We start from the raw sequence: 13,221 nt of genomic DNA on the forward strand, positions 1-13,221 counted from the left end.
GAAAGGCACACGTTAGCAAGATGACTTGACATTTTCTGCACAGTCACAAATACAGGGCTTAGCAGACCTCACTTACACCTCACTCAGGCTTAGGCAAATTAATAAAAACAGCACATTAATACATTCAAATAAAACACATTTTAATATGCAAACTAGAAATTCCGCATTAATAATTCTTCATTAACATCCATGTTACAGTAACTTTAAAATGAAATAACTTTGTCAATACATTTCTATTAGTATGTCACAGAACTGCATTTTTCTATTTTTGTACAGTTATTTAAAACACTAATTATTAGAAATGATATATTGTTTCAATACAGAATATTAGTTTAGACCCTGAAGTATAACATGATGACAAACTAATCCTTCAAATATGTAATGTAATATCAATACCACCTGTGCTTCAATCATTAATTTAAAGATGAATTTACACTAAAATGGCTTTTCAGTGCATCACTCTACAGTCACACTATTAGTACTTTGGTTAGCATAATGCATAAACTGTCACATATAGATGAACACTGTGACATGAGGGACAGTACTAACATTTTTGCTACAGCATGTAGGAAGGCGAACAGCCAGAAGGCACATGGGAACTATTAGGTTTTCCACTCCTCCTAATTCAATGGCCTCCACTTCTCAAATGTCACCTGTAGACTCCCACTCTATCAATAGTGTAAGGTCCGCGTTATGTTTTTGTAATTTACAATTTTTTAATATTTATTTTTACTAGTGTGTGATAGCTCACACTTGCGTCAAAGATGGAATCACAAATGCATAATTGGTGAAGTACTGCCTGTCGGTATAGAGGAGATCTGCATAGAAAGTAATTATCGTATTTTTTTAAAGCCCTTTCCAGCCTGTTGAAACTCGTATTTACTGTTTTCTGTGGGGGCGGTATATATTATTGCTTTTGGAAAAATGCCCTTTACTTCATACAGATGACATCTGATAAATAATCCAAGACCCGTGCCCCATTTCCCTTCCAAATCTTACCTTTTGCTGTGACCAAGGTGACAAAAGAAGCTGTAAACGGCTCAAATAAACACAAAACCAAAATCAAATAAATACAAAACCAAAATCGCTAACCAACTCTTTAAGCCACCGCCCATTCAGTATCCTTTGGAGAAAAAACGTTATAAATACCGTTAATTTTCCCGTATATTGTTTCCTATATGGAATTGTATTCAAACAAGTACCCATCAGTTGTTAGATAACTGTAATGATAATGTTTGCTTAAGCATATAGGGGCATTAGCTGTTAATGTCCGACACCTCAATAAAGACATTTATCTGTCAGTGTCTTTTCCCTTAGGTGTGTCTGCAACATTGACTGTTCTCACATCAGCTTCAACCCGGTGTGCGCTTCCGACGGGAAATCGTATGATAATCCGTGTCAAATCAAGGATGCATCATGCCAGAAACAGGAGAAAATTGAAGTCAAGTATTTGGGTCGATGTCAAGGTAATGCAGAGTTCATTTCAATGATGCGCTTTCCTTTCCAGCCGTGAAAAAAGATTCAGCCGCATTGGTATGCGCGGCATCCCTGATGTGTAATGGACACATTGAATGTATTGTATGATAGAGACGGGAAAGGGCAGGATAAAAGGTCACTTTGCAAGAATCAGATCATCCGAGCCCCCTGCTGTGTGACGGCAGCAAGTTTATAAAAATTCAAAGGTGTTCGGAAGCTGGCTGACCCATGAATAATTCAGGAGGGGAAGCACTTGCACAGTCGGGCAAAATAATTTCCAGAAGAAAATTAGTATTAACAAACTAGCCGAGACATAGCCACAACCTGCAGATCACAGGTCTCCTGCTCATTCTTTAATCATTTTCAAGTTAACAACAAGCATTGGCAAAGCCAATAGGTCTCGCCTTTGCAGTGCTTAAATTGAGCCGTTTTGGGGAGCACTGACACTGATTTTTGGGGACTGGCACTTATTTTTCTGGTATCCGATATTTACCGAGTGCTGGAGAGGGAAAATCACACATAGCAGAAAACCACAGGAAGAAAAAGGATGTAAAACTGTCACAAACAGGAACCTGCAAGTGTGAAAATTAGGGATAGGTAGTGTGTGATAGTGTATTAAAGGCTACTGGCCTTGGTATGGGGTGCAGATGTTTAATTGCACTTCAGCCAGAGTAAGCCTTTACCTAGCTAGGAGGGCCAGTATAAATCCAGTGGTATTCTGAAGTTTGTGGAAGTGTCTAAGATACTGATTTTGTTATTGTTTAAGCAAAGGGCATTCAGTTTCATACAGCATTTAATTTCTAGAAGACAGTCATTATAGTATTGTTGGAGTTGCCACTACATTAGCAATAAACATGGGGCTTGATTCACACAGGGCCTCGGCAGTCGCAGCAGAGGCCCGCAGTCATGACGGGGGACCTGCACTGGTGGCGGGACCTCTGTACTCCAGTTTCCCATTTCAAAGTTACCGCCACAATTGCAGGACACCTGCCATGACTGCGTGGCCTCTGGGGCAACTGTGGAAGGCCTTTTGAATCAGGCCCTGAGTGTTTTCAGTGTTTATTGCTTCTTGTGCAGGTGGGCTACTCATAACATATATAGGTAATAAGGAAGAGATGATAGAGTAGAGCATTGGTGACTCAACAATGTGAAAGTTTTGTTTTCTGAGGAGTTTTGACTGTTTTGTTTTACTGCTAAGTTTTCTTAGGGAGGATCTAAACTAATGCCACTTTTCCTGCATTGTTGAACCTGTTTCTCAGGCAACTTAGTCGACCTTCTTGTTACACAATGTTGAAGGTCACAGAGAAGTACTTCAGTAGATTGCCCTTTTCTCTGCTGTCCATGATGACTGCGTCTGCTCCTCTCAATGGACTGTAGGCCGATTTGGCACTGGACAGCAAGCTGCCTGATTGCATGTGATTCTGGAACTGCTTGGTTACTTCTTTTTGCCAGAAGTTTTGCAAGGAATCAAAGAGTGTAAATTGTTTGAAAGTTTGCTTGACTCAAAAGGTCCAGATTAGGTTTCTTGAGTGAGGGGCCTATGATTTCATGTTCATGAGCACTGGGTAGTGGCTTCTTTGCAAGCAAGAACTGATTATGCAGATAATGTTTACTGCTATAACACCTGCATTTTCAGTAATTCATTAGTATGGAATGCGTCTCCGATGGAGCCGGATGGTCTGATTTTTGTCTACACTGGTTGCCACGTCTTTGCCTGTGATTAAATTGAAGGCAACTTGTTTTCAGTGCGATCAGAGGGGGTGATAAGGGTACAGGGAATTTTTAGATATCCAGGTTTTTAGTAGAAATAGATTGTCAGGGATTCTCATAGAGCTGGGATGTGGTCCAAAGTGAAAGCCACATCCTAGGTTTAGGAAGTGGATCGTTAGCATGTGCACTGTTAGATTCTCTGGTAGGCTGCAAGGGAATCACACTGATAAATGGTATTACATAGAACTAATACCACATAAAAGTATTTTATTTCCCTAAACATTATAACCTGTGTGGCTGAATGCATTTGGCATGGTAGTAGAGAGGCTGGAAGTCTAGGCCATGATTCTAGCCCAGCCATCAAACTTGTGTCTAGAACGTATTCTCCCCATATCGGATTGGTGAACAGTGTGAAAGCATCTTGGTTGTTTCACACATATTTGTGAAGTGGCAATAGACTCCGCTATTTAATGCAGCAAGAGTACTGACATTTCCCTTCCACAAGTCATCTTTACAGCCATTGATCAACTGAGCGCGTAACTGGCATTACCTCCCGTCCCTCCCTCGCCTTCCTTTAAACCAATGAGGCTTCTTGCCTCCCTCTAGACTCTCCCTTCTCCTTTTAAACCCCCCCCCACCCCTACCACCTCCTGTTTTTTTGTCTAGCCCACGCTAGGCTTACCTGTTCTCCTTTCCTCCATGGCGGGGCCTAGGGGACATCAATTTCGGCACTCCTCGGGGCGCGGGGCCCCTCGAGGTGTGCTCTGGCCGGTCGTGTCTTCAACAAGCAGGCGGGGCTGCTTGGAGGACGCTTCCTGGGAGTCGGCTGACGAGGTCAGTCAGCTCTTTGCGGCTGGGGCGTTTATTTCCGGTTCCTTAGCCCGCGGAGCCGTGCGGAGGTGCCGGCTGACGTTTTTTACTTCGGGGAACCGGTAGGACGGGCGTTCTGCCCGCATTTTTAACTATTTGGGTTCCTTTTTGATTGGTTACAGGATTTTTTAGGGGAAGGTCCTGTGTCATATATATTTGGTAGACGGAGTCAGTGTGTTGGTAGTTGTAATTAGGTTTACCATGCCGAAGGTTCAGGCTAAACGTCGCAGGATTGTTTCTTCCTCCTCCTCGGGGGAGGAGGGTGCTGCTCCCATGCCGTCTCCTGGGGGCCACCAGGTGCTGGTAGGGGCTGCACCACTCATGTCCAGGGAGGAGGTGCAGGACATGATAGAGGCGGCTGTTTCTAGGGCTCTCCAGGCAGGGATGGCCAGACCTACTAGGTCTAAAGCTTCACATCCTTCTGCTGCTGCGGAAAGGTCTTCTTCGGACGATGAGGAAGGGGAGGCTCCATCTACTTCCTCTGGGGGAAAATATGTCTCCAGGGAAGAGATGTGGGAGGTGATGGCACATGTGTGGGACAATTTAGGCTTTCCAGTCTTTCAGCCTTCGAGCACTGACTCGCACTTATTCCCGCAGTATCAGAAGCCTTCTAAGTTTGCCATGCCTTTTCAGGGTCCTGTGAAGGATATGGTGTTTCATGAATGGAAGGATGTGGATAAAGCTCAGGTTCCACGTTTCCTTCAGAAACTTCATTTGCTAGAAGGGGAAGATGTTCTGCCTTCCTCTGTTCGCCTGGATTCAATTTAGGCTACCCTGATTGGCAAGACGGCGGTCAATCCGGAGGATTGTGTGCCTACTGATGCCACGGACCGTAAGATGGATTCGGGGCTCAAGAGGGCTTTTGCGGCTGAGAATCTGGCCCTGAGAGCAGGTATATATTCTGCTTATGCGGCCCAGTCGTTGGCTCAAGACTTTGATAAGCTGGCAGTGGCTGTTCAGGAAGGTGCGGAGTGCTCTGAACTCCTGGCTGGTATGGAGCAGCAGGCTAGGTTGCTGGTGGATGTATCATCAGATGTGGTCCGTACTTCGGCTCTGGCATCTGGGGCCTTGATTGGGGCCCGGAGATCTCTCTGGTTGCGGTCCAGGAAGGCTGATCCTGGGGAGAAGTCTGCCCTTCTGAGACTGCCCTTTGAAGGTCATAGCTTGTTTGGTGATCAATTGCCTTCAATGCTGTCCAAAGCGTTTAAGGAAAGGAAGCATGCCTTACCTTATAAAGGGGGATCTGCTTCTGGCAAAGGGTGGAAGAAGCATTCTCGTTCTTCTCCCAAGATGGATGCAAAATCTTTTTCTTTCAGGAAACGTCGTTTTCAGCCACGTTTTTCCTTCGAACCGGAGGGGGTTCAAGAAGGGGTCCTGACAATCACTGTGGGCCTGGCATAGGGCAGGTTGGGGGACGGCTGAGACACTTTCTTTCAGCTTGGCAGGCGAGTGTCAGTGATCATTGGGTGCTGGACATTGTGGCCAATGGTTACGTCATCGATTTCGTTGTGGGGCCTCCAGATTCGGGGGTGCGTCCCACTCCTCTGCCTGCGGTCGGGGCACGGAGAGAGGCATTATTGGACGGAGTCCGGGACTTGCTTTTGAAAGGGGCCATTTACAGCGTTCCTCTAGAAGAAAGGGGTCAGGGCATTTACTCTGTCTTGTTTCTAGTTCAGAAGGTGTCAGGGGTTTTTCGGCCTGTGCTTAATCTAAAAGGGGTGAATGCTTGGATCAGGACGGTACATTTCCGCATGCTGTCAATTCAGACTATTTTTCCAATGGTCAGTAACGGGGACTTTCTGGTGTCTCTGGATCTGCAGGATGCATACCTACATGTGCCTGTGGCAAGGACTTCTCAGCGGTTCCTGAGGTTTGCTGTGGGTCAGGATCATTATCAGTTTTGTGTACTGCCTTTCGGCCTCAAGTCTTCTCCCCAGATTTTTACGAAGGTGCTGGCCCCCCTGGTGGCTTTGCTGCATTCAGAAGGGGTGTTTATTCATCCGTATCTAGACGACATCTTGATACATGCTCCATTGCAGGTCCTGTTACAGAGGCAGGTGGCCCGGGTGCTGGTGGTCCTGCAAAACCACGGGTTTTTGATCAACTGGGTGAAGTCACATTTGGTCCCGTCCCAAGATCTGGTTTTTCTAGGGGCTCGGTTTTGGACTCTTCTCAGTTTGGTGACGGTGTCGGAAAAGAAGTTAGGTGCGCTTCAGTCCATGGTGAGGGAGGTTGTGTTGCAGCCTGCCCCCCGGGCGCTTCTGTGGTTACGTCTGCATGGTCATTTGGCGTTGGTGATATTTCTGATCCCTTGGGCGCGATTTCATCTTCTTTGCTTGATGACCTGGTTCCTGAAAAGGTGGACACCAGGGTCTGGTTCTCTGATGACCAGGATTCCGGGGTCAGGATTAATTCGCAGGGAGTTGAGATGGTGGTTGGGGTCCGATCATCTTCGGGTAGGGGTGTCTTTGTCTCCTCTGAGCCCAGTGGTGGTGACAACGGATGCCAGCCTCTCCTGATGGGGTGCTTGGATGGGGTCAGCACAGATTCAGGGATTTTGGTCCCCGCTGGAGGCCAACCGGTTGTCTAATTGGCGCGAGTTATAAGCAGTATTGTTGGCTCCGATTCATTTCCAGGTGTCCCTGAAAGGGGTTGCGGTTCTTGTTCGGACAGACAACTTAGTAGCCAAGGCTTATGTCAACCGACAGGGGGAGACCAGGTCGAGGGCCTTGTTCAGTCTGGCCAGGGAGATTTTTTTGTGGGCTCAGGAATGGGTTCCTTCTCTCCGAGCTACCTACATTCGGGGGGTGATCAATGTTCGGGCGGATCTGCTAAGCAGGGTGATTCCTTCCTCACAGCTTTTCTCACTCCGAAGGTCACTGTTTCTTCATCTTGTTCGTCTCTGGGGTCTTCCGGTGTTGGATGTGTTTGCGTCCCTGGAAAACGCGAAACTCAGTCGCTTCTGCTCCCGGTTTCGGTGTCCTCAGGCTTGGGAGGTGGATGGGATGTCGTGTCCTTGGCCACAGGGCCTGTTGTACCCCTTCCCGCCGTTTCAGCTGATCCGGTTGTTTCTGTTGAGGCATCTGGGGGCCAGGGTTATCTTGATTGCGCCCCATTGGCCGAGGGCGAATTGGTTTCCGTTGCTGCGGCTGATGGCATCCGGCCGGATGTGGCCTCTTCCTCTTTGTCCGTCTCCCCTGGAGTTTCCTTGGCTCTCGATGGGGTCATTAAGGATGTTCCACTTGATGGCCTGGAAGTTGAACGCTGGGGTTTGACGGGTCTTGGGGTACCAGTGGCTTTGAGTTCTACTTTGCTGGCTTCCAGACGGCGTTCCACTTTACTTTCATATGGTAGGCAGTGGAAGGTGTTTTCTTCTTGGTGCTTCAGGCATAATTTGGATCCTACCTGCTCGTCTATATTTGAGGTGATGCAGTTTTTACAGGATGGTGCACAATTGGGATTGTCGGTGGCTTCTCTGCGGGTGCAGTGGGCGGCTATTCAGGCGTTTAGGGGTCCTTGGCGTAATCTGCAAGATGAGGGTCATTTGATGCCTAGATTTTTTCAGGGGCTTCTTAATTTATTTCCTCGCCCTGTCTGTTCTTTTCCTTCCTGGGATCTTTCTTTAGTTTTGGATGCGTTGACTGCTGCCCCTTTTGAACCACTGTGGGACTGTGATTTGCGCCATCTGTCTTTGAAAACGTTCTTTTTGGTGGCCATTACTTCGGCCCGCCGTTTAGGAGAATTGGGGCCTTGGCCTGTTCTTTTCCTTTTTGTAGAGTTTTTCAGGATAGGGTGGTTCTTGTTCCGGTTCCTTCTTTAGTTCCGAAAGTTAATTCTTCTTTCCATGCTCGACAGGAGGTCATCCTTCCATCATTTTGTCCAAATCCCTCCTCGGATGAGGAGGTTCGTTTACATTCTTTAGATGTGCGCAGGGCATTGTTGCAGTATCTGAGTGTGGTGGCTCCTTTCCGTAAAGGTGATTTGCTGTTTGTAAATTTCGGTCCGGCCTGTAAGGGGGAAAAGCCTTCCACGGCGTCATTGAGTCGGTGGGTGAGGTCTTTGATTCTGTTGGCATATTCCTTGAAAGGGGTGGTTCCCCCCGGGGATTCAGGGCCGTTCTACCAGGGGTATGGCGGCTACGGTGGCTGACCTTCAGGGGACTTCAGAGGTGGAGATTTGCAGGGCCGCCACTTGGGCCTCTCCCTCAACGTTTGTTCGGCATTATAGGCTGGCGGACTTGGGTGGTTTGGAGTCGGTGTTGGGTCACCGGGTCTTATCCTCTATGAGGTAATGGGGTAGGATCTTGGTGGTCTGTGTGCATTCTAATAAATTGTTTGCAACTCAATGTCCGTCTCCTGTGTGTTTCTTGCTATGTCTCATTGGTTTAAAGGAAGGCGAGGGAGGGACAGGAGGTAATGCGTCCATTTCTTACGATAATGGCATTACTCCTAGTCCTGCTCCCTCGCCTTCCTTTCCGTTCCCTCCCGCCCCCCAGTACGGACAGTCTGAGTTGCTCCTTGGGTTTGGTTTTTGTACAGGAGGTGGTAGGGGTGGGGGTGGGGGGTTTAAAAGGGGAAGGGAGGGTCTAGAGGGAGGCAGGAAGCCTCATTGGTTTAAAGGAAGGCGAGGGAGCAGGACTAGGAGTAATGCCATTATCGTAAGAGTCTCCCAGATCCATGACGAAAGGTGTGTATGCCTTATGACTGCATGTTTACGAACAGCTTTCCAGTCTGGCAAGCGTAATTGGTTACCTCAAAATTTGGAGGGAATGTGGGGGAGGGAAGTCGTTTAGCATTGTGGAAATTTATTTTCCCCATGGAAAAATAAAAATCGTGTAGGCCAACCATGATTTCAGATGCCCACTTTTGCACCCCTTGAGTGGGATTTAAGGGGGCAGAGTAACCCGCACCATTAAATAGGCCGATGTAGTCCTGAAAGATACAAAAATATATTTCTGGACCTAAATGTACATTTATAACTGAATTTACATTTGTGTATAGGGCTCAAACTACCTACATGTCCATCTATCTATTTCAATTCCAAATACTGATTAATTCCTTTGGAGACTAGATAGTAATATAAGCCAAAATACCTAAGTGCTGACTACGGCCACAACGGACTTTCATGTTTAGAAACATCAGAAACTTTTCTCAAAGTACATTTGTAATGTGCAAATAAATGTCGTGTGTCAAGCTTCTAGGTGCATACAAAAAAACAATAATGAATCAGAAAATCAAAAGGTCACAATGCTAACACATGGGATTACTTTGTATTTTGCATCCTATAAAGCAGTTTACATTACACTAGAGAGGTTAATAATAATATATGAACATTATACTCGGGGTTACAATGGGCACATCAACAATAAAGCCATAATATCGGGAGGATCATATGTTACAGGTGCAAAAAGGATAAGTCATCAAGTAATTCTGCAGGAAATGGCCATGAATCCAAGAAGATAAAATGCACTTCCTTTAAGTGCAACACGGTTTTTCGAAGAGTACTGAAAATAATTTCAATAATTTTCAAAAATCCGTGTTGCACTTAAAGGAAGTGCATTTTATCTTCTTAGGTACATGGCAATTTTCTGAAGAATTACTTGATGACTCAGCATTTTTGGCACTCTCCTATAATTGCCAACGCGGTGTTCATAAATGCACTATAACTGAGCCATACTTCACATGAATATGTAATTAAGCATTAATTCTGTCAATTGTGATTTTAAAATCCCTTTGAATTGTGCAGCAGAATTTTATCTCATAAACAGTAGTTTCATTTTTTCATTTCGGATACCAATTTTATAGGAACCATTTCATACTTGGAAGTTTTTTTTATTACTACTTTTTTTTTTTTTTTAAACGAATGAGAAGGTATATAAAGCTGATATGTGTCCAATTTTACTGTGAATTTCGACAAACCATCATATTTCAGTTATTATTCATTTTTCAGTGAATACATAAAGTGGGTCTTTCTGTAAATGCCTGTGAAGTCAAATACACACTGTGCAACCATGACATTGTGAGCCAGCATGCTTCTTGCTGAGTCAAAGTAAAGATGGTATGCAATTATAAAGCAAAATGATACAAAAAACAGGGAAAATGTGTATTGGTCTCCAACCCCTACTTGTTAAATTCTAGGGTGGGTGAAGAATTCCGTTCCGCCGGTGGAGTTTACAGAGTTTTGCCTACTCCGCACTCCATGTTGAGTTCTGAAAAAGTCTGCAAAGTGATGCAGAGCAGAGTTTTTTCTCTTGTGTAGCTCGCCAAAGTTAAGTTGGCGAGCGAGAGAAATCACTATGTTGGCAAGCGCAAGCGAGATTTCTAAATGTGGGCGGTTGTGGTAGGTCACGGTCGCTCATATTGAGAAAGCTGGGAGTAGCGGGGGAGAGGCTGCCACTCGAGTAGAAAATCTGCTCGAGCAGCAGAGAGAAGTTAGTGCCCTCTGGTGCTCTGTGTGATGCTGTTCGCACTGATTTTACAACTCAGGAGAAACTCCTGGTGCTGAAAATCAGCACGAACACCATGACTTACCCAAACTCCGCCACTCGCGGAACTGGAGTTCTGTGTAGCAGAACTCCACCGAGGCCTACTAAATACTACTGTTTACCTCAATAATTTATTTTAGAGTACTAATGCTCTCTCTGCAAGCACCACTTTTGTTCACAATATCTGACAGTCTCGGAACAAAGCACACTCAGTTCACCATGCTAATGCGTAGGGATTTTAAAGAATGAAGTTTCTGGCTTGCTCCCATTTTATAAGTAGCATACCTTTTGCCTCACACGGTGGACTGCAGGATTCCATCCTAAGCCATGTGGTGGGGCTGAGACACCCACTGCAGGTGAAGGTGGCAGGAAGTATTGTTCCCCTTCTATGTGTGTCTCTACAACCACACCAAAGCTACAGTCCGCCTTCCTTTCTTGCTGGATTGTCTTTTAAACTTTGTCTTGTGATCAGGAATGAACCGACTAAAGCTTTTCTCAGGCACAAGTGAGGCCCTGTTTGCAGGAAGTGGTATAAGGCATAACTTAGAGCAAGGTGAAATGGTGCACCACTATAATGGGGGTGAATATTTCCCCACTCCTTCTTGACAAGGTTGGGCAGCTCTGTTCCCCCAAACATTTTGAGTACAGGGAAGGGAGGACCAATGCCACAGCTGAACATGTTGATGTGTATATTAATGATGCATACCCTTTCAGTGTGGCTTAACAGGTGGTTGTTAACCCCATTTTTTGGAGCCACTTTATCTCTCCTCTGACTGCTGTGCAGGTTAACTGCTCATTATCTTCTTTGTATCAGTTTATGATAGGTTAACTCAGTCTCTTTCTTTTGCCTCAAAGGCAATATGTCACCCTTTAAATTGAATCCAGGGATGCGTTTAGTATTTTTTCACATACTGTGCAATAGCCACTCACTACACTCGTTGCCAGTTCATACCAAAGACCCTGACAAACCTGTGCACCCCTCTACACCTTCCTGTCAGACTGAAACCACAGATCTAGAGTGACCACCTCACTTCATGTCATCACGGATACTGTTGTCAGTCCTGGGCTTTCAACCCACTTTTAAGTTTCTCAGTCTATCTTTCCTAATGGAAGCAAGAACACAATACTCTAAACACACTAGACTTTTACAATAAAGCCTAGGACTGGATATAGTGGATCACCACATGTTTAACAGCCTCGCCAATGATATAGATCTATTTTTATTTTCTACTTTGCTACAGAGGTGTGCTTTTTCCTTTAAAGCTAGTAAATAAATGTGACTTTACTTGAAAAATCTATCTATCTCAGATTGTGTTCATAAGCCCTTCATGTCTACTTCACACTGATCTACTTGGTTTTTCTCACCAAAGTTGTCATTATGACTGCCAGTTGCACAAAATAGCTGTGTAATTGGTAATCTTTCTATACTTCATCACTTTCTCCTATTGCTAGTGTGGTCCTCATCTAAGTGACAACAGGGGCCTTGGAATGCCATATTTTTGGATTTTTCAATATCAGTGTTAGGATTAGGTGTGGGGGAACCTGTAATCAGATGCAGTAATCACTTTACTTAATTTTGCTATAAATGTCCATAATTACGCTTCAACAATTTTTGTGAGTTATGCCCACTCCTAGTTAATATCTGTACTCCCATGAAGTGTTGTTTGTTTATTAGTGTTTTTGTTTTTTACTGTGATAATCTATGAAGCTCTGGTCGTTTATATCTTCTGAACCGAATGTCATAAATAATCAAGTCACAGCAATAAAGGAGTTTTCAATCACTAGGATTTTTGTGTCATGTCTTAGTTGCATTCCAATACCGGACTTGGGTGCATTTCAGTAGCTGATTACAAAGTCCCTACATTTTTAAAAAGCAGGATGTATACCCTTCATTCAGAGTCAAAGTTAAAAACTTCTTTCAAGAGCAGAGAATTCAGCAGACAGTGTATATGGTGATGGCAGACAATAGAGACTAATTGAAAACTCAAATTGCAATACAAAGATGAGACATTGTGCAAATAACATGGAACACTGAGATTAGGAAAATGATCAAAAATTAATTTCAAGTCCTCAAGTTTATCGCAGCGATGTTACACATAACTCTTATTGACCGTGAAGACTACCACAGAAAACAGATTCTAAGTATTTTTGGACTGAAAGAAGGTTTAGAAAGTTCAGACTTCTATGTGTTCCATGGCACATTACTCACAGAATGTAAAGTTTATAGCGCTAACTGCGTGCCCTCTAGACTGAATTCAGCAAAGTTGTGCAGAGTACTACCGATTTGTTTGACTCAGTAGATTTTTGTCTATTTCTGTTGACCACATATGAAAAAAAACAAAAAAAGTTAAGTTGACTCTGTTTTGGATTGAATTTAAGATTTTTGAAAACAATCTATCTATCTATCTATCTATCTATCTATCTATCTATCTATCTATCTATCTATCTATCTATCTATCTCAATGTATCTTTATATATATATGTATATATATATATATGAGCGAGAGAGAGAGAGAGTCAAAATACTTCACCTTTGGGAGACTCAGTGACTGCCACTAGGAGTGGAAAGATTTTGAGTTTGGCAAAATGATAGCATTGTCATAAAAATGTAGTGCTACAAACCACTGCAAACCCCCTCCCAACCAAATTCTTAGGTTCCCTGCTCCATTTTGATAAACACT

The 13,221-nt window shown here is 44.4% G+C and overlaps 1 protein-coding gene across 1 annotated transcript in view; it reads left to right on the forward strand.

Annotated features, from left to right (window-relative positions):
- TMEFF2 (transmembrane protein with EGF like and two follistatin like domains 2) overlaps positions 1-13,221 on the forward strand; it is a 752,439-nt gene that overhangs the window by 491,689 nt on the left and 247,529 nt on the right. Inside the window, exon 6 of the mRNA XM_069225869.1 lies at positions 1,318-1,466. Within this exon, the coding sequence (XP_069081970.1) occupies positions 1,318-1,466 (149 nt within the window). The remainder of the gene's footprint in view (positions 1-1,317; positions 1,467-13,221) is intronic.

The sequence above is a fragment of the Pleurodeles waltl genome, chromosome 3_1 (genome assembly GCF_031143425.1).
Source record: "Pleurodeles waltl isolate 20211129_DDA chromosome 3_1, aPleWal1.hap1.20221129, whole genome shotgun sequence".
In the NCBI taxonomy this organism is placed as follows: domain Eukaryota; kingdom Metazoa; phylum Chordata; class Amphibia; order Caudata; family Salamandridae; genus Pleurodeles; species Pleurodeles waltl.